The 26,709-nt window shown below is 41.1% G+C and overlaps 1 protein-coding gene across 4 annotated transcripts in view; it reads left to right on the top strand.

Annotated features, from left to right (window-relative positions):
• Positions 1-26,709, top strand: part of cadm1a (cell adhesion molecule 1a) — a 430,900-nt gene that overhangs the window by 388,955 nt on the left and 15,236 nt on the right. For 3 of the 4 annotated variants that reach the window (XM_058078784.1, XM_058078782.1, XM_058078785.1), the window contains 3 exons: positions 1,888-2,060; positions 14,824-14,913; positions 23,662-23,694. In XM_058078784.1, the coding sequence (XP_057934767.1) occupies positions 1,888-2,060; positions 14,824-14,913; positions 23,662-23,694 (296 nt within the window). The remainder of the gene's footprint in view (positions 1-1,887; positions 2,061-14,823; positions 14,914-23,661; positions 23,695-26,709) is intronic. The other variant, XM_058078783.1, reaches the window with a different exon arrangement.

The following is a 26,709-nucleotide window of genomic DNA, read 5'->3' as shown; positions in this document are numbered from 1 at the left end:
TGAGACAGGAATTGGAAGTCATTTTCATTAGAGCAGCTGAGAATTGTGTAGTCATTACCAGCCCAGGAGTGGAGGGGTGGGGGGGCTGTAGTGGAGGCTGCAGGCGGCCATTTGTATTCAAGATGCCCGCCCTTGCTCTCCCCTTGCAACCCGCATCCTCTGTCAACATCCCGTACAGAAATACAAACTATTTCCCCGTCGTCATGCCGGTCCATCTCATGTTTGTTTAGTGTATTTCACACGGAAACGGCTTTGCAAAGAGCCGTTAAACACTCCTGTGGCTTGTTTTGGCTATTGAGCTCCGGCTGCATGATTGTTTTTTTGTTTCACCTCATCTATCTCCTTCCACGCCATATGTTTTCAAAAGGGGGGACGGCAAAGGACTTAAAGCGCCACACCGTGAGAGCTCATCAGCGCTGGCTCAGGGGAAATAACAGTAGCAGTTTGGCCGTGGGAAGTCGGGGAAAAACTGGGAAAAAAGGGGCGTTTTGTCTGTTTTTGTTGTTTTCCCCGGCGCCTTTGCTGCCTCTGAGCTCATTGTCATAAAAATGGAATCTGTCATGCTGCTGTAAACCTCTGTCAAGGTAGAGAAATAAAGACAGACGCTCACGAGGAGCCCACCTACTCTCACAAGTACTGTATGCCTGAAAAGCCTGCAATTTGCAAACAAAGCCAGCCTGCTACACCGACACTGTTTGGAGTTTTTTTGGCAGCGCACGTCATTTTAATATTTCTTGTTTATGTGCTGGCTCTCTTTGATTAGCCCGCTTTGTGTTTCTCGTTCACCGAACGAGGTTCCCATGAAGCAAAATGGCGGTAAAATGTGTTTTCGGGCAGGGCTGTCATCTTTTGAGGAGCGAGTAATCAGTCAGCAAATATCCTGAAGATTAAGTTGTCCTGCTGGAGATCCTCGAGAAGTGTTTGCTTAATCAGTGTTGCTAGCCAGGTACTTCATGATGCTGGAGTGGAACCCTGTACCTAATCATTTGGCCTAATATAATAGAGGCTAATATTGCTCTGCAGGCAGGCCCATAATAAAGCAAGTATACTGGCTCTTGTTATTATAGATGTTTTATTGGTTGCCAGACCCTTTCTTATGTTTAAAACACTTGTGGAATTAAGCTGAGAGATCTTTACTGAGTTTGTTGGCATTTGTAGGACTTTGGAGGTGCGTTTTTCCAGAAACTTGTATCATATTGTAGTGTGCATGATGCGTATTTTCCGTTATTATGTCAAGTGTAGGCGGCACGGCGGTCTGGTGGCTAGTGCACAGACCTCACAGCTAGGAGACCAGGGTTCGGTCCCCGCCCTCGGCCATCTCTGTGTGGAGTTTGCATGTTCTCCCCGTGCATGCGTGGGTTTTCTCCGGGTACTCCGGTTTCCTCCCACATTCCAAAAACATGCTAGGTTAATTGGCCACTCCAAATTGTCCATAGGTATGAATGTGAGTGTGAATGGTTGTTTGTCTATATGTGCCCTGTGATTGGCTGGCGACCAGTCCAGGGTGTACCCCGCCTCTCGCCCGAAGACAGCTGGGATAGGCTCCAGCACCCCCCGCGACCCTCGTGAGGAAAAAGCGGTAGAAAATGAATGAATGAATGAATGTCAAGTGTATCATGTCATATATCATGTCAGCTATATTGGATGGTATGAAGGTAAAGGGACTATACAGGTGTGCTACGAAAACATTCCACTAATAAATAAGGAATACTACTTTGCAGGAATTGTGTTTTTACAGGCGGGTCTGGAACCAATTACTTTATAAACCTTTCTTATTTTTTTTCTTCATATATTACTGCAAGTACGTATATTATCATTTCCTGATGCCTGAATATGCGTGGTCTCTCCATTCTCACAAAAGCTGCCCCTCTCCCTTTTGCGTTTTAGGCCCCAGCGAGTCAACTGGGTGAAAGTGGACGATGACGTGCCATCCCACGCCGTCATCACTGGCGCTGATCTTTACATCGAAAACCTCAACAAATCCTACAACGGAACCTACCGCTGTGTGGCAGCCAACTCACTGGGGGAGTCTTTTGACGAGTACATCCTCTACGTCTATGGTATGCCGACTTTTCTCAATACTTAACATTTGTCCTAAATCTTCATGCCTGAGTCAAAGACCTTTTTCATAGCTGAGTTCAGGGCTATTCAACTGGCTTGTTAGGCGGACGGGACTACAGCAAATGGTTAGAATAATCAAGTCATAAATTAAATTATGCGACTTCAAAATCTTTGAATTACCACTTCATTGCAATGGAGGAGTTTGCGATGATCTGATCTGAACAGCAATGAAATCGGAGGCTAGCATTAGTTTGGTCTATATTGTTTGGAGTAATTTAGACTCTTTCCCAATGAGGGTTGGACTCCGCCACGGCTTTGGTGGACAAAATACACTATTTCTAAGATGAGGGGATTCCGTTTGTGGCTGCAGGATTGGGTCTCCGCTTTTTATAGACGTGGTGGTCCTACTGCCGTTATCGGGCCATGTCCATCAGTTTTCTCTGGTTCTGTTCACAGCCAAATCTGCCACGGCCTTCAAGTCTAAGGCTGTGGTTCTCGCCCGGAAAAGGGTGAAATGCCATGTTTGGGTCGAGGCTGAGATCCTTCCCCAAGTGGAGGAGTTCACGTACCTTAGATGGATCACAAGATTGATGGGCAGATTGGTGCAGCATCTACAATGATGCAGACACTGTATCGGACCATTGTGGTGAAGAGGGAGCTGAACCGAAAGGCTTTCAATTTACTCGTCAAGCTACCTTCTGACCCTCAGTTATGGTTATGAGCTTCGGTTAATGACCAAAAGGACAAGATCGCAGGCTAAAGCGGCCAAAATGACTTTCCTCTGTAGGAGTGGCTGGGTTCTCGTTCAGACATAGGGTGAGATCTCCGTCATCCGAGAAGAACTCTGAGTAGAGCCCCTGCTCCTCCGCATTGAGAAGCTCGAGGTGAGGTGGCTTGGGCATCTTGTCAGGATGCATCTTGGACACCTCCCTCTGGAGGTTTTCAGGCTACGCAGCAGGAAAGTGAGAGGCCTTGGGGAAGACCCAGGATACATCGGAGACAATATATTTCTCTCAACTGGCCTGGGAACCATTTCAGGATCCCCGGGAGGAGCTCAACAAAGTAACCGGGAGAGGGAAATCTGGGTTTCTCTGCTTAGCATGCTTCCCCCAGACCCAATCCTGTATTAGCAGAGGAAGATGGATGAATGGAGTTAAAGATCCGTTGTACAACAGGAGGACTTGGATGCGTTTCAGAACCTACTGCCAAAAAATGCGCGTTAATGATCCTCTATATGAACTTATATTTTTTGGAACGTCCTGTAAAAAATGTTAGTCACTGAACTCTCGGGCCGGTCTGATGTCCTTCATTGCCCGGGTTTGTTCCACGGTCTCCAGTTGAATAGCCCTGAGTCAGAGAGTTCAGGCATATTAATCAATGTGGCAAATCTATGAAATTTCACCCTGCATGTTCAAAATAGTTTGATTAGATTTCTTTTTTCCCCCCCAAGACTTGAGCATTCTTGCTCGCTAGCATCTTAACAAGGTCAACCTCTTAATTAACCTCCATTGATTCATGTGATTACCTGATTCTTCTTACCTGATTCCATGCAGTTCCTCCATCCTCATTGCCACATTACCGCATTGTTTGGTACCGTTACAAGCAGTAGCAACATGGCATTGTGCTCTAATGTGCTCTTCCAGGGCTTAATGACTTCAATCTCACCTTCCATAGTCCACAGATGAATCATTTGCTGTCTCTTGTTGCGTAGAATTAAAAGAGTGAAGAGAAATATTGTTTTCTTGCTAGATGAGAGTAAGGAGACGCTCAATGGATGCCTGCTGAATAGGCTTTGTTTACAGCTAATGAGAAGCTCAATAAAACAACAGATAATGACGTTGCATTGTGTTGCCGTTTGCTGCATTCAGTTGCAATGACCACAAAGAGCATGCAGAAATGACAAATATGTACAGGAAAATGTGTTGGAGGTGTTGCTCTGCTCTCTCACTCTCTGTGCTCTTCAAAAATATACACTCACAATCCAAATTTGAAGACCAGTTGAAATAATTTACATTTTGGTTTTGGTGATCTGAGGTGCTTCTAAGTAGAGATTCAAAATGACCATATCCAAAATGAAAAACAAAATCCAATCTAAAACAGAAATAAAATGTTGAAAAAAAGTCAGTAAATGGCTTCACCGGGGGGCATCCACTGTGTGGAACTAATCTGTAAACTTCACTTGCCATCCATCCCCAAATGTTCTCAATTGGATTTAGATCAGGGGAAACACAGGATGGTCCAAAGGAACAGGTGCTTTGTCATGCGGGCATTGTGTAGCGTCGTCCAGTCGTTACCACACATCTTCACATAACCAGCTACTATTTGACGCCCCTGCGCAACTTGAAGCTCCATTGTTCTGTTGTTCTATCATGATGGCGCCCCCTTCATGTGCCTTGTAGAAAACATCTCGAAAGATCTGCTTGTCATGCTAATGTTGAAAGCTGTTTAGACCGTCAAGATTAACTTTGTTCCACCTTTGAATGTGCCGTGTTTGATGCTCTCCTGGAAATTCCAAACCGGCAATTTTGAAGATGTTTTTCTGATGTCGTCTGATGGTAATTGGACTGCACTCGGCACCAGTAACAACCTTCATTTGGGCCGAGGATGGTCCAGTGTCTTGATGGACAATCTTGGGATCCTCCTGCTGACATTTTTTTGGGGTCTACCACTTTTTTGTTCCATAATCTTCAGGATCTTTGAAAAAGAGAGAAAGCTTTTTTGCCTTTGCCATCAAGAGACGATGACAGTGTGAATACTGGCCAAGAGTTTGGCTTTTAAATTCAAAATTGCATTTGGAAGTTAGAACCTTAGAACCTCCAGAAGCTCCAGTGCAAAATTTAAGCTTTTCAAAATTTTCAACTGGTCTTAAAATTCTGATCAGGAGTGCATTTTAATATAAAAAGCAACCTACGCATTCAACTCAGCAGACGGCATTTTGGTTTTCTATATTTGGGTTAGGTCACTTAATATGTCACAAACGCCGACCAATCAAATCCTTATTTTATACATATATTTTTTACTGTGCAGCCGTTGGCGCCATGACAACAATAGTAGATACCAAAATATGCTAACTACAAGTCTTAGTTTTAGCTGGAGTTATTAACGGCTGTTCAACCTGACAAAGCAGTTACCATCCACAAGTTTTTCCAGCCATTTGCCATCAGGCTTTTTGTCCACGTCCATCCCTGAGCTTAAACAACAAAACCCCATGGCGAAAAAGCTGTGAGTCGTCGCCTCTTATCCACCCCCCCCCCCCCCCCCCCCCCCCGCAGTGTGAAAAGACTAACAGAGTAATGCAACACATGGGAAAGAAAAATACATACATATTTTTTTTAAAAGGCCTCAGTGCTTTTAGAGATAGTCTTTTGATGCGTTCACTACCATCAGCTGATATCGCCTGAAATCCAATGGGGAAATCACGGCCAGCCTTGGCTGTGATAATGGAAAGACGGGATGTCACGGCAGAGTTGTCAAAAGCTGCGTTGTGTGCTCAGTCTATAGCCAAACACGGGGCAACATATCGGATTGTTTCATCTCAAAAAAACAAACGCCAGCCTGTATCAAAGATGCATCAGTCCACATGCAAAGATTTACTTTGAAGTTATCCCACAAATTACTGCTGCAAAATTGTCATGGCTCCGACATCGTGGATGTCCTACAAAGGACAGTTTTAAACAAAAAACAGAAAACAAACTGTGTCTTTAGCAGTTTGTTTACATCAGATGTGTTCAAAGTGTGGCCCAGAGGCATTTTGTGGCCTGCTGTGTTTTTTTTATGGGCCCACGGCACATTCTACAAACATAATTTAACAAGCAAACTGAAAAAACAACAAAAATGGAAAGATCTATTCAAATTTAAAGTTGTAAAATCTAAGAAAATAAGTATATTGAAGACAAATACTTAAAAGTCATAATATAAAAATATTATAAATTATGTTTTTTGGAATGTTAGGTTGTGGAAATAGTTATAATGTTGCAAGAATAAAGTCCAAATATTATTATGATTGAGAAGAAAATTTACAAGAAAATTGATATAATTGGAAAATGGAAAAAACAAGTCAAGTTGAAAAAAGTGTTGTATTGTAATGACAAAAAAAGCATCAATTTTGCATGAATAAACAGTAATAATAATAATAATAATAAATGGTATTATGAGGAAAAATGATGTCATTTTACTAGCATAGAGCTGAAATATTGAAGGGGGCCTATATGCTTTTTCCACTATAAATGTAGTTAGAATGTTGTATTCTCGTGTTAAATGATGCTAAAGTTTCAGCTAATGAGGTTTGCACATTCGGAAGTGAGCCGTGAAAGAAGTTTGAGACGGCTCAAAATGCTCGGTTTCAGAGGGCGTTGCAAAACTGTTTCTTTGTGATGTCACAGTGGCATTGTTTCATTTTTCACTATGTGGTGCTCACTGAAAAAAGGTTCAAATTTCTCGTCTAAGCACCAAAAATACAATAGACAGTAGTAAAGGATGTAGTCCACAGATGATATCCACGAAAAAAGCCTAGCAAAAGGCTAAAAACAAAAAGGTAGTACAGTTTTTGTCAGTTGATTTGTTCCGGACCGACTGTGATAAGTGAGGAAGACGAACCAAAGTTGACTTAACTGTACCACTTGTTGCCGCAGTACGGACCGGTTGTTGGCTATGACTATTTTAAGATGAACCAAACTGTACTGGGCAGTACTGGAGGTGTGGTACTGATACTGGTTATTTGAGTAACTTTCAGTACAAATCAGAATCACCTTTATTGTCATTGTATTGCATACAACTAAATTTTATTGCAACTCCACGGTGCATTTTGTTGAAAGCAAAAATAAGAATAAGAAAAGGATACAAATAAAACAAGGAATAACAATATAAATATAAAAGTGTCAGGTGCTGTTCAAAATAAGTGTAAATATACGTATCAAAAGCAGTAACCTATGCAGTAACAAGATGTAGAATTGCAGTCAAAAACAATAACCTATACAGTAACAAGATGTAGAATTGCAGTAACCAAAATGTGGAATTTCAGTAAACAAAATGTAGTATTGCACATATTGTACCTGAGTTTCACTTGAATGAGTGAATCTTATTGCACATAAGTCTAGTATTGCACAATTTTGAATCTTATTGTACATAACAGTGAGGTGTGTGTTTTAGTGGTGCAAAAATAAGTAATGTTCATTTATGTTCATTGCAGTGATGGCTTTGGGAAAGAAGCTGTCCCTGAGTCTGTTATATGGCAAATGGCATATGGCATTGAAGCTACTAAAGATTGTGTACCTTTTTGAGGTGTACCAAATTGTAATGAACTGTCCTGTTTGGTGTTGCGGTACGGACTGGTTATTTGGAGCTAGAAAAAACGGTCTACTGTACTAAGCTGAACCCAACTGTACAGCTTTATAATGAGCAAATTAGCAGAGTGAAGCACATCCAAGTGTAAGGTGTTTTACATCCCTTCCATAGTGTCTGTTCATAGTTTATAGGAGCTATATGAATACCAAGCGTACTATGTACTGTGTACTATGTCTGTGTAACTCAATGATGAAGTATACGAGTCACCCCCTCACACCCCAAGCCAGCCAGAACAAATGCAAGCCTCGGCCGTCTTCCCCCTCTAATACCTCACATTCCGGCCTATTGTGACCCGTGTGTGATTGAGAGCACAGTGAGACCGCCTGACACTAACAACGTTAACGGGTGAAAAAGAATGCTATTGCTGGAGGTCTCGGGGAATGGCCCCTACTTCACAGGCTAAGAAAACACAACCATTAGGCTTTTCCCTCTCGTGGTCGAGTGCCAGCCAGAGCCAAAGGGGTCTCGGCTTGTTTACAGGCAGCCAATAACTGAGTTTCTCTCCTCCACCTTATCCGCTCATTTATTTCACATGGGCAGCCTTTTCACTGACCTCGCCGCTCACGGACGTCTTAGTTATTCTCCTGCTTTACATTCCTGCGCCGTCTACAACACTGGGGAGTTGCGGCGCAAGTCACAGCAGGCCCTTAATGCGTATTCTGTTGAGGCACAATCGCTGTTTGTTTGCAAAAATTATACGCCCCAGCGGATGTCGGATTGCCGGGTTGAAGTACAGGTCAATCATTACTCCCAAAACACATTTCAAAGATGAGCTACTGAATCTGCTATAAAAAACATACAATCATTGGTATGCAAACCGCTTTTTACTCCCATACGTTACAGTAATGGCCGCACGGTGGACGAGTGGTTTCCATGTTGGCCACACGGTCAGGAGATTGGGTTTGAATCTCCGCTTGGGTGTGTCTGCGTGGAGTTTGCATGTTCCGTGTGTTCATGGGTTTTCTCAATTTTCCTCCAACAATCCAAAAACATGAATGTTGTTTGTCTATATGTGCCCTGTGATTGGCTGACGACCACTCCAGGGTGTACCCCGCCTCTCGTCCAAAGTCAGCTGCGACCCTAGTGAGGAACCAAAGTGCTAACTATTTTCAAGCTAGCATTAGGGGTCTTTCACTCAACCTATTAGAGTGGAAGGAAATCCAACAGAAAGACTACACATTGATCAAAACACATTATGGAAAAATCAGCAAAGTTGTATCTAAACTATCATTTTGTAATAAGATGACACCAAATGAAGTGGACAGGTTGATTGAGGATCACTTTATGATTGGATTGAGTTCAAACACCCAATGTCGTATGATAGAATTAGGAAAAATGTCGGATCAAGGAAAAAATATTCCCCTACTCTGGGAAAAATGGGGGGGAAAATGGGAAAAAATGCAAAATTTTAAATATTTCGAAGAGAAGTCATTTTTACTTAATCAGAGGAAATTTATAACATTTTTAATGGATAATTGGTTTATACATAGAGAAATGGGCGGCACGGCGGTCGAGTGGTTAGTGCACAGACCTCACAGCTCGGAGACCAGGGTTCAATTCCACCCTCGGCCATCTCTGTGTGGAGTTTGCATGTTCTCTCTGTGCATGCGTGGGTTTTCTCCGGGTACTCCGGTTTCCTCCCACATTCCAAAAACATGCTAGGTTAATTGGCCACTCCAAATTGTCCATATGAATGTATATGAATGTGAGTGTGAATGGTTGTTTGTCTATATGTGCCCTGTGATTGGCTGGCCACCAGTCCAGGGTGTACCCCGCCTCTCGCCCCAAGACAGCTGGGATAGGCTCCAGCACCCCCTGCGACCCTCGTGAGGAAAAAGCGGTAGAAAATGAATGAACATAGAGAAATGAATTGTCCACTTTGTAATGGTTATCTTTCCCTGGTTAAGTTATGTGGTTAAGAGATGTATTGATGGATATTCATGGAGATGTAACACTAGGAGTTGTTTAAATTTTAAACGTTACATAAGCTAAAAAAAAAAAAAACTCCCTATTTGATGGTTTAGGTGAGAATTTAAAAACAATTTTCAAAATAATCATAAACTATGAACTGATAACCAGTCAGGAGAATATCCTGAAACCAGTTGATACGACCAAACCTACATTAAGAAAGGTAATGTCGAATTTCCTATTTTTATTCTTGTAAAACTGTTTTGGAACTCGGCAGGTGGCATAATATTATGAAGAAAAATAACATCATAATAAAAAGCGTCCCATTTCAAAGTCAGTGAGCTGCAGTGCGTCCCCAAGAAGCGCTCAGACCTCAGGTGACGGCGATGTCTTTAAATGTTATATCTCCCTGCATCACTTTGACACTGATGATGGCCACCCGGCTTTTTGCGCTCCAAGACGGGAAAGAAACCAATGAGGCAAGCACCGCCCCTGAGCGCCTCTTTGGTCGGCCCAGCCCCGCTTCCCCAGCGGATCAATCTTTCCTGCCTTTTGTCCGCAAATCTTTTTGTTTTGTCAAGGTTGTTTTTTTAAAAGACACAACTGACGGCCGATGAATTAAAAACACGTTGTACACCAGCAGCGGTCCAGATCGCCTGAAGGTCTTCATTTGTTCATTATCGTACATTGGCTCCAGGCAGTCTTCCACTCAGGGTCTCTGCCTTCTATTTGAATGACTCCATTCACTTGCAGCTCAAGTGCTTGTTGTTAAACACTAACAACTATGCCGTCACCATGAAGCATATCAGCCTTCGGGCAAAGCCACTTTTACATGAAAAACAAGCTGAACATGCTCGTTGCAGACATTCACCCACGGCATTTTAACCTTTATTACCTTTATTACTTCCTTTGTGTAACTTTTGGAAGGTCATTATTTTTCAATTTGCCCCACGCTGGCAGTCAAAATAATGTTGGGATCATTTAGAATCACTCAAGTAAATAACATGTACCACATGTAATCCCGCAATCCCCAAAAAGACGTAGCTGTTTAAAAGTACCAGATTGTAGAGTTGCAACAATTAATCAATGATTAGTTCATTCATTCATTTTCTATCGCTTATCCTCACGAGGGTCGAGGGGGTGCTGGAGCCTATCCCAGCTGTCATCGGGCGAGAGGCGGGGTACACCCTGGACTGGTGGCCAGCCAATCACAGGGCACATATAGACAAACAACCATTCACACTCACATTCATACCTATGGACAATTTGGAGTGGCCAATTAACCTAGCATGTTTTTGGAATGTGGGAGGAAACCGGAGTACCCGGAGAAAACCCACGCATGCACGGGAAGAACATGCAAACTCCACACAGACATGGCCGAGGGTGGAATTGAACCCGGGTCTCCTAGCTGTGAGGTGTGCTAACCACACGACCGCCATGCAGCCCACCGTTTGGGAAACAGTGATTGCCATATTTGTCTCTTTTCTTAGCGGACCAAACCACGATATTGATATACTATATCATATTGATTTAGTCCGTCTCGGGCAGGGGTGTCCAGAGTTTCTTTTATTGGCCCATATTGGCACATTTGAAAATCAAATTTGATGGGAAACAAAAACAACAGCAAGTGCCACTTCTCGGAATTATTCATTCATTTTCTACCGCTTTTTCCTCGCAAGGGTCGTGGGGGGTGCTGCAGCCTATCCCAGCTGTCTTTGGGCGAGAGACGGGGTACACCCTGGACTGGTCACTTCTCGGAATTATGACTTATTAATTATGATGTTATTTTTCCTCATAATATTATGCCGTGAGTCTTGTAAAGTGTTGACTTTTTCTTGTTAGATTACTCATTTGTTTGTTTGTATATTGCCTTTCTTCTTGTAAATAACGGCAGATTGATTACTTTTCTTATTAAATGATATTTTTAGAATGTTCCCACGGGTCAATAGAAAAAGAGCCATGGGCAGCACTCTGGACACCCCTGATATGGTTCAACGTTTTTAGGAGCGAGTGGAAAGGGAAGCCATATCTCTCTCTGAGTAGCAACAGTTGACTGGGAAGCGCGTGTAGAAGTAGATAAAGGTCAATGATTAATGAATGGTGCCGCATGTTGTTAGCTATTAGCAACCATGCCTGTTTAGTGTTTTCTGAGTGAGCGTGAGCATGTTTACACCTGTTACCACCGCACTGCACTCGTCTCAGCTCTGTCCGTTACATCTTTGTCTTTTCCCGTGTTTCCTCCCGCTTTTAAACGCAACATCACTCATTCTGTCAGGATCTTCTGTGCTATCATATTATGGTCTGCTATGGTTTATTTGTTTCTGAAAGAGAGTAGGAAGAAGCAGTTACAGTGTTTGCTGTGTTACTTAGGCAGGCTCCCCTTCACCAACTTGCACTTTCCTGAGGGACGACAACAGCAACTTGTATGCGCCGACACGTTTGCTTGTCAACAGGGCCCTGCTGCATCGCAATGACAGCACATGTTGCTCATTAAGACGTTTAATTGCTTTAACGAGCTCCCAAGCAGTGTCACCACAGCAAAGTAATGGTACATGTGGCATGATACAGAGGCGTACCGAGTTCCTTGTATACATATACATATATATATATGTATGTATGTATGTGTGTATATATATGTATGTGTGTGTGCATATATATGTATATATATATGTATATGTGTATATATATATATATATATATATATATATATATATATATATATATATATATATATATATATATATATATATATATATATATATGTATATATATGTGTCTATGTATGTAGTATATATATATGTGTGTGTGTGTGTGTGTATATATATATATATATATACGTATGTATGTATGTATATATCTATATATATGTGTGTATATATGTAGATAGATAGATAGATAGATAGATAGATAGATAGATAGATAGATAGATAGATAGATAGATAGATAGATAGATAGATAGATAGATAGATAGATAGATAGATAGATAGATAGATAGATAGATAGATAGATAGATAGATAGATAGATAGATAGATAGATAGATAGATAGATAGATAGATAGACTCCCTTTATTGTCATTGCACAAAAACACAGTAGTGAAATTGCCAACGAAATGTCGTTGCCTGGCTCCCATATAATAACAGACACAAAAGAAGATAAGTAATAATAAATAATAATAATAATAATAATAATGTGGAGAATAAATAGATAGAATGTATGTATATATGCTTGCATATATATGTATGTATATACACATATATATACACACACATGAAAAATATATACACACACACACACACATGTCCATCGATTAAAATATTTGATTGCGATTAATCACATTTTGTCCAGTTAACTCACAATTAATCAGCATTTAATTGCAGGTGGAAATAAGTTTTTATCTATAATAAGTATGATAATTACATAAAATTTTATGTAACGGGACATCAATTTGTGAACTTTGGGCCATTATTTAAAAAAATACAGTCAGCAAGCATAATATTGCATTACTATTTTTCTTTATTATTAGCATATTACCTCTTAAACTCCTCCACAAACTTTCAGAAAATACAAAATGTGAGCGAGTGAGACCTCCCACACTAACATATTTTTGTTTATTTGTGTCAGCTCAAAATAGGATTTGTTTGTTTATCATACTGGTTTTAAATTCTAAATGTTTGTTAGTAAAAAAGCCTATTTAGGAACATTCAGAAAGGATTATTACTTAAAAAGTGCCAAATTGCATGAAATGTACAAATGAAAATACCTAAAACACAGGGCAATAGTCATAAAACATTTCATCCAAATTGCTGGAGGAGCCCAGCAGAGGCGGGCAAACCTGCTTTTCATTGATGTTTTCAGTTAATAATGTGACAAGACTGGAAATCAATGTATTGTGAAATACAAAACATGAGTTATGGATCCCAGCATTTTATTCATGTTCTAGTAAAACAAGCATATTGGCTTGAAGTTAGCTATGACAATACATTTGGCAAAAATTTAGGCATTGGTATCGGATGATTCCACTCATGTGAATTGGTATTGGCAGCTACATACACATATATATGTATATATATACTGTATATATATACTGTATATATATACTGTATATATACTGTATACACATCCAAGCATTAGGCGCTTTTGTAATTTTTGGAGTCTACCTGATTGCATTTTGCGTTTTTGTAAGGAGAATGAGGAAGTGTCCAATATTTCACGGATGAAAATGAATGGACTAGAGCCGTGTGAATTGGAGAGATACATACAGTAACAGCCTCTCGCCCAAAGACAGCTGGGATAGGCTCCGGCATACCCACTGCCCTGGTGAGGATGGATGGCATACAGTAAATTGTGTCCTGCTGTTGACAGTATTGTAATTACAGCTCTAAAAAAGAAAAATATATATCTTTATTGAAAGGAGAAAAAAAGGCAATGTTTAGTTATTTCATCGTGTCAGGTCGCACATTTCCCCAAATTCCATTTACGGGTCATGTGATTGTAGTTAGGAGCTGAGACATTTAAGTCGGTGATGCTTGTTTTTTAGCGGATAATAAGCGGGTCATGACCCTTGACGACCGATGACAGTGCGGCCTTACCACCGCCGCTCAATGCTAACAAAGCAGCCAATGGCTTTCGGCAGCACATCGAATCCCAGTTTGGCCTGCAAGGACTAACACAGGACAGGACAAAGGACACCCTGGAGATCCATTTTCTCTCATAGCACAGAAATGGGGGGACACACAGTTTTACTGGTTTTAAAAGGGTGACTTTTTGTATATGTGAGTGCGAGTGCACATACAATGGAACCTCGTGTACTCCCCAGTTTGCATGTTTTTCCGTTGATTTATGCCAGGATTTTGCCTCCGTGTGCTGACATTTTCTGGTTACTGCACTTTTTGTTGTCTTATTAATACACTGCATGTATTTTTATCACGGAATATCCTTGTTAGCAGCTTGCTAGTAGGTGGAAACAGGAAGCCAAAGTCAGCGGTGTCGCTCGTCTGTGATGTCATCAGTAGTCGACTCTTGTAGTTCTAGTAGTTCTTTTCTAACTAATACAGTTAACCATAAAAACATGTTTTTATGGTTCTTGTTTTACAGTTGTAGTTTTACATATATAAAACAATTCTAATGTTTATAAAGAAATGAAAACTGAAAAACATGTTTGTCGCCAAAGACAAAAGTCGCTATTTTTTTTATTCAACAGTGTTTCTTCTCACCTTTTTTACCAAAATGCTGGTGCTACGGCTCCGTTGTGAGTAGCTGATTAAACTTGAGGTGAGAAACACAGCTGAATTCCAAACATAATTCATGGCAAAACAAGAAGGTGGTTGTCCATCTCGCTGCCACGTGGTGTCTTTGGCAACAGACGCTTTGCTTTGATTGCTTCGCTGCTGTAGGCTTCACACGCGCACGGTCATGTATCACCAAATAGTGATATCATACCATCTTTTTTGTTGTTGCACTCATTCGTATCCCCCACCGTGAGTTTGTCCTGTATTTGTCTTCTCATCCAGATGCTCCCACCACTACCCCTCCACCCACCACAGCCACCACCACCACCTCCATCACCTCCTCCTCCTCCCACCACCCTGCAGCCAGTCAAGGTACAGTATCAGCCTCACGTAGCTTTGAATGCCGCCACTCTCTTTGTGTCGTTGGTACGGACAAGTTGCGTTAATCCAAAGACACAAAAACAAACGTGACGCCGGCGCCTCTCAAAAGAAACCTTCTTTACCGCTGGAGCATTAGCGCAATTTGCGGGGAAGCCGGATGAATAACAAAGTTGGCAGAGAGCGTGAGGAGTGGCATCAGGTTTAACACCCCCAAAGGGATCCTTGAGGAACGACCTTGTTGCAAGGATGCCAAGGATGGAGCTTATGTTTCGTCAGGATATTAGCAAATCAAGAAGCACTGAAAAAAGAATTTGTTGTTGTTGTAGTTCAGTCAACATCAAATTGCTAACTTTTTGTTTGGCCTCTTGGATGTTTCAATTTTTAAATACAAATATCAATTATTTGGCCCATTGGCCTGTTGGCCTTATTATGGTCGCAGAGTATGCTGGAGCCTATCCCAGCTGACTATGGGCGGGAGGTGGGGTACGCCCTGCACAGGCACGCCACACAGAGATGCTCAAATGGAGATTTGAACCCAGATCTTCCCAGTCTTCTGATTGTGTGATGCTAACCACCAGGCCACCGTTGAATGTCAATAAATGAATTTCCACAAAGTAGGATCTAATATTAATACATATTTTCATAGTTACAGCATACAGCATACCAAGCTAACTTGTTAGGTTCGCCAATTTACTTTTTCTTAACTTTCCAAAGTTGTGTTGCAAATAGAGAGGGGAGGAAGGACAAATGAAGAAGCCTAAAACGTACCACTTCCACACGGAATGACAGATTTAAGTCCGTATATAAAATGGGCCACCATCAGTCAGGGGAGGCAGAGCCTTACCTGTTACAATGAAAACAATGAAAAATTATGACGTAAAAGAAATAATACTTGCCCATTGAACTGTATTCTAAATGTATTTTTCCAAGTTAATGAGGAACCTGTGTTAACATATCAACCTCCACAAGAGTCAGGGCCTCAGCACACATCATAGGTCACCACTTGCTGGTCCCAGGATGTGACCAGTTGAACCCCTGGGTCAGAGTCTGCCCATCCGGAAGGGATTCATCACGCTAATCATTGCATGGTGCTAAACGCAGCCAATGCATAAAAAGCCCCAAAAGTGTACAAGAAAAGGCTCGACTTGCCAAGATGTTGTCCTCCTGGTGAAATTGGAAAGTGAATGATGTCTCTGTCTGCCTCACTTTGATAGCTCAGCATGTTTGGATGGGAATTGATGGCCAAGCATTCCTCAAAACGCCTCAAAAATGCAAGCGTGTTGCGATGCATGAATCTGTGTAAATATCCTTGCATATCAAAAAGCAAAATGCTGCAAGCCGAACATCTGCCACTGTTTCTCAAGTTGTAGTTCTTTATTAAAGCAACACAGTTTAACCTTTGGATATTTGACCATTTTTTTATATTCCTTGCGATTCTGCGGCTCAATTATTCCTCAGTGCGCTCATTAGACACGAGTGCAATCATTTGCAAATCTCGCTTGCAAATCAGTCCGACGCCACGTGCGGGGGCAATCAGCACACTTCTTCTCACACAGGCATTGCTTTTAATCCAATCAGATGGCATAATCAAGCACAATGGCCGTGATTCCCGCCGGCCTCGTGAGATTTGTTCCAATCCAGCGAGCTGTCAGAGAAGCTTTGATTGCTCCGCAAGCTCGGACTGATTCCTGAGTCGACGCTGAAGGAAATAAAGAAAGAAAAGTGATATTTTCCATGTGAGGGTTTGCACGCTTAATGACCTGGAGTTTGCTCTCTTCCCGGGATGGGATTGGCTCCATCTGAGACAATAGTCAACTCCCATGTATTCCGATTTGAAAATATTTGGCTTGGAACTGCCACTCAGATAAAGCCTTTAACAGTACAGCCAATTATAAGTTGTAAGTGGGGCGGCAACTTTGGATTGTTTCTGATTTCTAAAACAAACAAAAAAAAGTCATAGTATCAGAAACAAAGAAAACATCTAGGTCTGCATGGTGGGCGAGTGGTTAGCACGCAGACCTCATAGCTACCTGGGTTCAATTCCACCCTCGGCCATCTCAGTGTGGAGTTTACATGTTCTCCCCGTGCATGCGTGGGTTTTCTCCGGGTACTCCGGTTTCCTCCCACATTCCAAAAACATGCTAGGTTAATTGGCTACTCCATATTGTCCGTAGGTATGAATGTGAGTGTGAATGGTTGTTTGTCTATATGTGCCCTGTGATTGGCTGGCCACCAGTCCAGGGTGTACCCCGCCTCTCGCCCAAAGACAGCTGGGATAGGCTCCAGCACCCCCCGTGACCCTTGTGAGGATAAGCGGAAGAAAATGACAGTAACAAAGTAACAAATAGTAACAATAGTAACAAAAGGCGCGCACAATAGAGGAAAAAGTACAAAAGAAAACAATTGGCTGGCGACCCGTTCAGGGTGTACCCCGCCTTTTGCCCAAAGTCAGCTGGGATAGGCTGGGATACTGTGCCCCCACGACCCTAATGAGGATTAAGTGGCATAAAAAATGAATACAAAGAGAAAATAAAAATCCTTTTTTAAATTAAAACCAAAATATGACCCTGGACTGACCAAATCAATATGAAGGAAACACAAACAATTCAAAATTTTCTTTGCTCTTATATGACTTGCATCTGATTTTTTTCATGTCAGTGTGAACAGAATCCGATATATATGTGATGCGACTGCAGTACAAACGGTCAGGTCGCATTGATACGTCATGGAGGGGCGTGTAACGACGTGCTTACCGAGACATTAAAGGTACTCACAAATGGAGGCAGTCATGGAAAGGTTTGGGTTACCGTGCAAAACTTGGATAAAAGTGCTCACCCATGTAGGCAAAAGTTCTTCTTCTCATGTGAAAATTCATTTTCAAAGGTGTTAATAAGAGATAATAAGAGAAAATGAGCAATATAAGACATAAATAAGAAATAATTGAGGCTGTGTTTGAAACCGCATACTTATTACTACATACTTCCATGCCCATGCTATCTACACTCCATACTGCATACCCAATCCATTAGACAGTATGCAAAGCGTTTACACTACAGCATACTACAAGATAACCCACAATGCATTGCACTCCTACCCGAGCCAAAATCGAAAGGCTGAAGCTGATTTCACTTTAGCTCTAAACTCTTTTAAATATCACTAAAAATCACTTTATTGAGATTTTTTTAAATCAGGCAAGAAAGATGCTGTTTAGATCCAGAGTGTGCCATTTATTTGTCCAAATACCAACCGTCAAAATTTCGTCAAAATGTAAGCTAGCCGAAGTGAGCAACGCACTTCAGGTTATTTTCACAAAATAAAACGCCCCCTTATTTTTCTCATACAAAAAAACATAGTGATAAATCACTGCTTTTACTTTGAAAACAAGAAGTAAACCAACTCGCAATATATCCTGCTTGACACCGCCGTTTGGTCCATCCTGCTGCTCAGTGTCGGCCAATGTTTTGGGTTTTTTTGTGTACGTCGCGTTGCATCCTGGGTAATTTGATGATACATACGCAACATTTCTGGCGAATACAGTATGCATCCGGGAACTTCTCGCATAATCAAAAATGGAATACTGCTAGTAGATACACTGCATACTCAAAGAGTTAGTATGAGTAGTAGGTAAGTATGCTCTTTGGAACACAGCCATAGACTTACATGTGGTAGCATTATGAGGGTTTCTTACTGTTTCTGTACAGTACTTCCTGCAGTGGCTACTGGCTCATCAATGAAACATTACTGACACTGAGCGACCCCTCAAGATTAAGATTAAGTAATAATAGGCCATCGTCAACCACCAAACAGCAATGCTTTATGAATTCATCTAACGCAATAAGTGCATAGTTTTCAAACATGCCTTCTGTAAAAGTACAAATAATGTAATGTTATCACTCCTGTAGGTATTTTTCACTGATTTTGATGAGCTAGCTAGCACCTCTGCTTGTGCTTCTCCCTTGCAAAACATCAATAGCTAGAGAAGATGGTATAATTCCACACTGAGATGATGTGTTGACCTCTAAACAAGTGCTCTCCATTACGTAGCCGGTGCTACGATATGATATCGCCGCTGCCTTTCTCAGGTTCCCCTGCGCTACATGACACCATGTTGAGGGGGGCGTCATAATTGACCTTAATCAAATCAGTTAGAGCTGGCTGGCTCCAATTTCAAAATAGATGGTGGCGTTGCGGGGGGTTTGAACCGAGAGTGGAGAGGATAATACTTCACATTATTGTCGCTGGGGAGAGAGTGAACTACCACCACCTCCCCCCATCACCAGATGGTGTTTATGCAATTGAAAGACTCTGACAAAAGCAATAGATATTTATTTGTCGAGTTCCTGACTGCGGTGTGTGGCCAATTGGTTCATCAGCACTCATTCGAGGCTCTTCCATCAATTAGAAGCAACGCTAGCTCGCCTCCAGATTGTGTGATTTGCATGGGATACACATTTATAATCTATTTTCTTCACACGGTGGCAATTAAACCCACCATTGTCGGCCTGGCGGGCGGCTAAATAAGGCGATGATTTGTCATTTTGTTGCAACGTCTGGTCGGGGAAGGTGAGCTTGCGAGTTAGCTGCTGTCAGATGGCGCATGCATGCGATGAAGGATCCGTTCGCCGATAAAAATACGCAAAAAAATAAATAAATGATCATAAATAGTACACAATCATATGTACACAAAAAGGACTTAACCACTGTGAAATAATTAACGACATACATATGTACGTCCAAAACGTACAGCAAAATGTGTTAGCAATCAGTTAGCAAATCAGATAGCAAATCTGTTAAGCCTTATTTATATCTTATTTTCTTATTATTTATGTATTGTTTATTTCCCCATTATATTGTGTAATTGGAGTGTAAAGTTGACTATAGGGGTGCTAATTGATGTCTGGAGGGCTCTAATAATATCAAAAACTGTATTTGGAGGGTCATAAACTGGTTTTCTATGCTCTGACTATGAAACTGTTATGTTTAATTAAGGAATTTAATTTGGAGGAAATGAATTCACCATGGTCGGGTCTGGGGCCGATTACTGTACTGCAACGGGTGCTGCTGTGTCGTCCCCCCCCCCCTCTAAAAGCACTCACAGGTCTGAAGATGTTTGTTTTGCTGGTCATGTTTTTATACTAATATGTCATGGCCAGTCATGCCAATTAGAGCCCCCCCGCAAATAGATTGCAGTCCTGTGGGAAAAACTGGACAGTAACAGACTATGGACAAGCTGAGAGGAAATTAGAGCCGTCTAAGCACAAATGTCAGGTCTTGCAAGGTGTAAATGGAAATCACAGTCGCATTTTAATTGCAGGATCTATGGACTCCACGGACTATGGCCATAAAACATGAAAAATAATCATTTTGACATTTCCCAATGTTTTTACCCCCTCACACACACATGCACTTAGGGGGCCAAGTGTTGGTGCGCTATAGATTTTTAAAGTGCGCCATTCTGTCAGTCTAATGGGATACTGATGAAAAAAAAAAACTCAATAGCGCTGATTTGGCAGCCTCCAATCTGTGAGGCCCACCGTGGCTAAATGAAATCAACTGGCAAGAGTGCATTACGGCCATATGAGCCCGTTGCTGCCTTCAATCCATGTACACACACAACCATAACAATAACACAATGCCCTTGGTAGTAGTAGTAGTAGTAGTAGTAGCAGCAGCAGCAGTGGCAATAGTAGGACAGGACATCTGGCAGGAAGAGTAAATGAGTTTGGCGTTCGCAGACGGAAGCTTTGCTTTTATCAGGTACACATCTTGGATTCCCCCTCATGAGGGACGCTTTTAGTGCCTGCACAGATTGTTCATTCTCCTTTATTTGACTTTCTTACACACTTTTTCTAAACGTGGGATGAACTGTCAGAGTCTAGTAGGCCTGTGTGATGCGTAAGAGTAAGCAGACTGGATTTATTTTATACAGTATTGTTTTAATTCAAGTACAGCCAGTACAGTCATCCCTCCATTAGCGCGGTTCACTTTTTTGGAGTTAGAGCATCGGAAACCTGTTTGCAATATTAGAATCCTCTTAATGTGAAATAATACCCTTATAATCACCTTTAGACTTCCATTACCCAATATAGCAGACACACTCAGAGAAAATAAGGCATTTAAGACATAAGTAAGACTTGTGTTGCAATAAATATCTTGCAGACATGTGGACAGGAAGTGTAGCCTGGGGTTCAGAAGAATAGGCTGTGTTATGATTATGGTTGTGGTTCTGATTAGGATTGTGATTACGATTATGATAATAATGGCTCATTTAATTAGTTTAATTGTTTAATTGAACTGATAATTGAATTTCCGCAAAACAGGATTACTTGTTTAATGGAATATTTTTGTACTTACAGCATAAAAAACCTATTTGACCTTTTAAACTTTTGTTTTATTATTAGAGCCCAATCAAAGCCCTCTCGACATTAAATAACACTCCTATGGTCACCTTTTCACCCCAATCAGCCAATATAGTTGACATAATAAGAGCAAATTAGACACATGACAAGGTGACATTCTGAGTGTAATGTTTGAGGTTTCTTTCTTAAATGGAGTTTTCCACCATCAAAGTTCAATGTTCAACGTTGTGAATTGACTTCTGTAGAGATGAAACTGACTAGACTTGACGTATAGTAAAACGTCGGTGTACTGTGGGATACTATTGTGTAATGTGGCATAGAGTAGTTTTGTAGATTTTTGACAGAAACGCTGTGCTGTTTTTGAGAACCTGTTGCCAAAAAGCGCTCTGCTGAATATTTTTGACTAACAAGACAAACCCCAGTCGACATTCTCCTGGTATTTCCTTGTCTTAAACTACAAAATGACAAAAATCCACTTTGTCATCAGTCTAAACAAATCAGACGACTGATTTATATACTATATATTTATATATGATTTATTTATATATTTACATTAATACATTCTTTCTTCTTCTTGTCATGACGTGGTCATGTGTATGTTAAGAGCGCCACAAGTAGGTGAACATTGTGTATTGCATTGTTTTCCTGTTTGGATGCTACTGTTTACGATTCTCGAAGCAGTTAAAAATTCCACTACATTGCAGTTATCATTCAGTGTAACAAAGTGGTTAGATAGTAAACCCATTCAAACAGAAGACCAAGGGATCCGTATTTTCTGGACTATAAGTCGCACAAGGCCAAAAATGCATAATTAGGTAGAAAAAAAACATACATAAGTCGCTCCGGAGTATAAGTTGCATTTTTTGCTGGTAATTTATTTTACAAACTACTTGACCAAAACAGACATTACGTCCTCTTGGAAGGCAAGTTCTACACGAAAAATAAACATGAACAGAAAAGGTGTCCATGTGTTTATGTAACATAAACACTTTTAAGTACAGTAACTGTTTTGTTTTTGTTTTGTACTTACTCCAAACATTCTCTCTGCTGCTCGACTACTGTTTTCAGCTGCTAATTTCACTACTTGTAGTCTGTAGAATATGATTTTCTTTTGGGGGTAAAAGTACAAAAGTACTTTTTCTTTTGTGTTCTGTCGTTCTCAGATGTCTTTGTAAGCTATATATATATATATATATACACGTATATTTATTTATTTGTTTCCATTTATAAGTCACTCTGGAGTATAAGTCGCAGGAACAGCCAACCTATAAAAAAGTGCCTTATAGTCCGGAAAAAAAACGGCATATTAGCAGCGCCGCTGAGCCAACACACAACTATTCACAGTTCCCACTCAAATTCAAATAAAAGACGGTTCTAAATTGAGGCGGGGAAATAAGCTCACTGACTTATCTAACATTACATCATGACTCTCAATTCATTATTATACATTTAGCTGATATCTTGAAGAATTTCATGAAAAAAATGCAGACCAACTAAATGGAGACATCTGCCCACAATGCAAAAAAACACCAAAAGCACACTCGGTACAATACATTATTTTGCTGCTATAAATCAACTTCAGCATGTTTTCCAACCCCAAATTACTAAATGCTTATTTAAAATTTGTGTGATGAAAACTGAGTTTGGTCTACTCATCTTAATTAATTAGTATGTTGGCATTTACAGTGTTGAAATCAAATGTATCTGGCTTGAAGTAACGTGTTAAGCTCAGCCTGTTCACATCTGGAAGGATAATAGACCAACATCCTACCCTGAAAATGAAAAATATGTATAAAATATGAAAGGCCTGTTAGCTCATATTTGGACGTCTCTATTCTCTATTGAGGCGCGGTACACCCGAGAGTCAATTAAGGAGCCTTGAATTAACCATTCTGTGTTTGCTAACCCATCATCTCATCCTTCCGGAGCCATTTCCACACTTGATTGCTGTCATTTTACCAATCTGTCCAATGCTAAAAGTCGTCATAATTGCTTTAAAAACTTGCAGGGTAAGACAAATATTCCTTTTCCCTCCACAGCTGCCTTGGATAATAGGTTTTCCTCAAGTAATTGTCGCTCACTGTGCCCTCTGATGGGAATGCCTAGTCCAGATGCAGGATTATACGTGTGTGTGTGTGTGTGTGTGTGTGTGTGCGTATCTCTGCACAGCCATTGATTTCCCTTTAGCCTTGTTGTCTTTTGTCGTATGTTCTTGAAAGCTTGCTTATGGGTGTTATTTGTTTTCTCCCCTTTGCCCTTCCCTCCTTCCCTCCTTCCCGTCCTTCTCCTTTATTTGCATGTCGTTTCTCCTGCTCCACCTCCCTTCTCCTCTTCCTCCTCCTCCACTACTGCCATGTCCTCTCCCTGTGTGCTCGCTCAGACACTACGCCCAGCACTGAACCTGCAGCTCATGGTTGGTATCTCTACTTTTCTCTTTTTGTCTCTTGTATTATTTCCTGTATTCATTTTTTTTCATCCTGCATCTGCAGCGTCTTTATGAAATGTGTGTCACAGTGCCCCCCCACCCCCACCTCCCACGGACTTGCCAGCTGGCTACAGTGTCTCTAGCACAACGTGTGTGGCATAGCAGCAATAACATAAAACTCTTGATAATAAACAGTTTTATTTTTTCATCAAAATGTGAGTCAAAGATCCTCTACAGTATATGACAAGCGCCCTGCTGTTTATAAGTTTCTACAGCAATCATGTCAGTCAAAGATCTTCAAAGCAACAGGAGCGCTCTGCTGTTTTTGGGAATGCCAGTCAAAGATCCTCTGTATAACACAGCAGGGCTGTGGTGTTTTTATGTACCTCTTTAGGACCATGTAGGAGGACTATGCTGTTTTTGAGAGCCTGCTGCCAAAAACACTAATCAAAGATCCTGTATATGACAGAAACACTGCTGTTTTTGAGAACCTGTTGCCAAAAATGTTAGTCAAACATCCTCTTCTTGACAAGCGTTCTGCTGTTTTTAAGTATATACCTCTACAATTTGAGTCAAAGATCCTTGATATGACAGGAGCGATCTGCTGTTTTTGGGAACTTATAGCCAAAAAACGCCAGTCAAAGATCCTCTGGATGACACAACAGGGCTGTGGTGTTTTTAAGTACCTCTTTAGGACCATGTAGGAGGACTATGCTGTTTTTGTAAACCTGCTGCCAAAAATGTTAGTCAAAGATCCTCTTCATGACCAGCGCTCTGCTGTTTTTAAGTATATACTTCTACAATTTGAGTCAAAGATCCCCAATATGACAGGAGCACTCTGCTGTTTTTGGGAACTTATAGCCAAAAAACGCCAGTCAACGCTGTGCTGTTTTTGAGAAGCTGTTACCAAAAATGTTGGACAAAGATCCCCGATATGACAGGAGCACTGTGCTGTTTTTGAGAAACTTATTGCCAAACGCTAGTCAACGATCCTATATGGCAGAGTTGACGAGCCCTGCTCTAAAGCCTTGCTTCGAGCCAATCCAGATGCTCGGCATCAAAGCGTTCTCTTCACCTTGGAAGTTGGAGGCATCGATCTCTGGGCTCTTAATGAAAGGCCATGTTAGTGGAAGATGTCAGCTGCTGCTGCTAGCTGACAGCTAGCTGCACGGACTAATTTCCTTTGTGGTGAGGTGAGCACATCTGGAAAAGAGGGGCGGGGGCGGGGGGGTTGGGGGCTGCACCTGCCAACATGGCTGTCAGCAAGCGGGAGAAAGGAGTGGGATAATTGAGCGGCGCTCCGATATCCAAGACAGGAGTGAAAGAACAGAGAGTGCGCTATAATAGCCGCTATGCTCGCAGTGGGACTATGACAGGTGGACCACCAAAGTTTAACATTTGGACCGCAACAGAAATGAAATGACAGGAACACCAAGTGGATAATGACCACCACACAACCACAAGTGTTGTTATGGATTTCCTGTTGCTGCGTGTTTGACAGGAATGATGAAATTTACAATAATAATATCACATTCATGTCGATAATAATGCGGTTTGATATTGACAGGGCAGGAAAGTGAAGTTTGTTGCTAATTGTGCAACTCCTGTTTCTAGTTGAGTTTCCACAGCTGAAGCATAGCAAACCTGCCTTCTAGATATGTTTTTTTTTACATTAGAGCCCTCAAGACATAAAATAACACCCCTATAGTCACATTTACACTCCTATTACTCAGCTTCGTCAACATAATATAGACTCACACGTTAGCATTGGGAGACTTCCTTCCCTGGTGTAACATTACTGCCACCTAGTGACCAGTGTGGAATACTACATATCTGCACAATACATTTGAATGTATCGTCTGAATGTATTATATTTGTTTTTTATTTCATTTAATTTAAGCAAACATACGTAACATTAGCTTAAATGCGTATCAAATAATAATTTGTATTCAACCACAAAACAGCATGATTTATTAATTCATATGTTTTTGAAAAACTGACGCATGAATATTGAACCGCTAAGATTACTGTAATTCGAAAACTGAAAATGACGCAGTAAATTACAGCACACGTCAGCAGCAATATTATGACTTTTATCGCTGTCGTAAGAAGCAGCAATAACCTTCGCAATATGGATTTAATACCGTGTCGCCCATGCGCCGTGCATACATCCAGTAAATGTTATTTTCTCCTCGCATGTAGCACAACTGTTTGTGGACCAGATGCTCTTGAGACAATTTGCCATCAATCGCAGGCTGTCAATCATCTCCATCTGTCAGCCGCTTCTGCTACCTGCTGGAAACGAGACACCTGCAGCCACTCGCCAACTGTTAGGGCATTAGCACTCGTGGAGGATCGTGCCGAGTCATTCCGGCGTATGATAGCATGTAAAATAAGCGCAGCAGCTGTTCAGTAAGATCCAGTACAAGATTCTGATAAGAACATTAGCCTTTTTGGGAAGATGATTATGCTCATTTTTACATCAATTTGTCATACCAATATTGTGTAGGCTGTTATTTTATTGCAGAAGTGTGGCCTATGAGTGTGTCTATATTTAAAATATATATTTTTTACATTTTGTAAATAATATAATAAATAATAATGTTTTTTAACCTGAAAAAAGAAGGCAAAAATTTGAAGCTTTTCTTACTATTTATTAACTACGAGGAGATCTCCTGTCTTAAGTCTTCTTATTTGCATGGACTTCCTCAAGCCTAATTTCTTCGGACGCGCCTCATCTCAGGTGGCGTGTGATGCTCTAGTAAGCCGTATTACCATGGAAATTGCTTGGAGCTGGTGTCCATGTGCAAATAAAGAAGCTCATTTATCATCAACTCAGCCTGCGGGCGTCACTGGACTCAAAATTTGCAAAAATCTGCAGACAATTAGAGGCGCCATCAGGTGATTAAACTATGAGAAGCGTGGCTATACGCTAGAATAGATGTACTTTGACATCGCTGCCGCATAAGGAAGATTTGTGTTGAAGACAGTGTAGAGTATGCT

This window comes from Doryrhamphus excisus, chromosome 7, assembly GCF_030265055.1.
Source record: "Doryrhamphus excisus isolate RoL2022-K1 chromosome 7, RoL_Dexc_1.0, whole genome shotgun sequence".
NCBI classification, from domain to species: domain Eukaryota; kingdom Metazoa; phylum Chordata; class Actinopteri; order Syngnathiformes; family Syngnathidae; genus Doryrhamphus; species Doryrhamphus excisus.
This window is presented reverse-complemented; position numbering and strand designations above follow the sequence as displayed.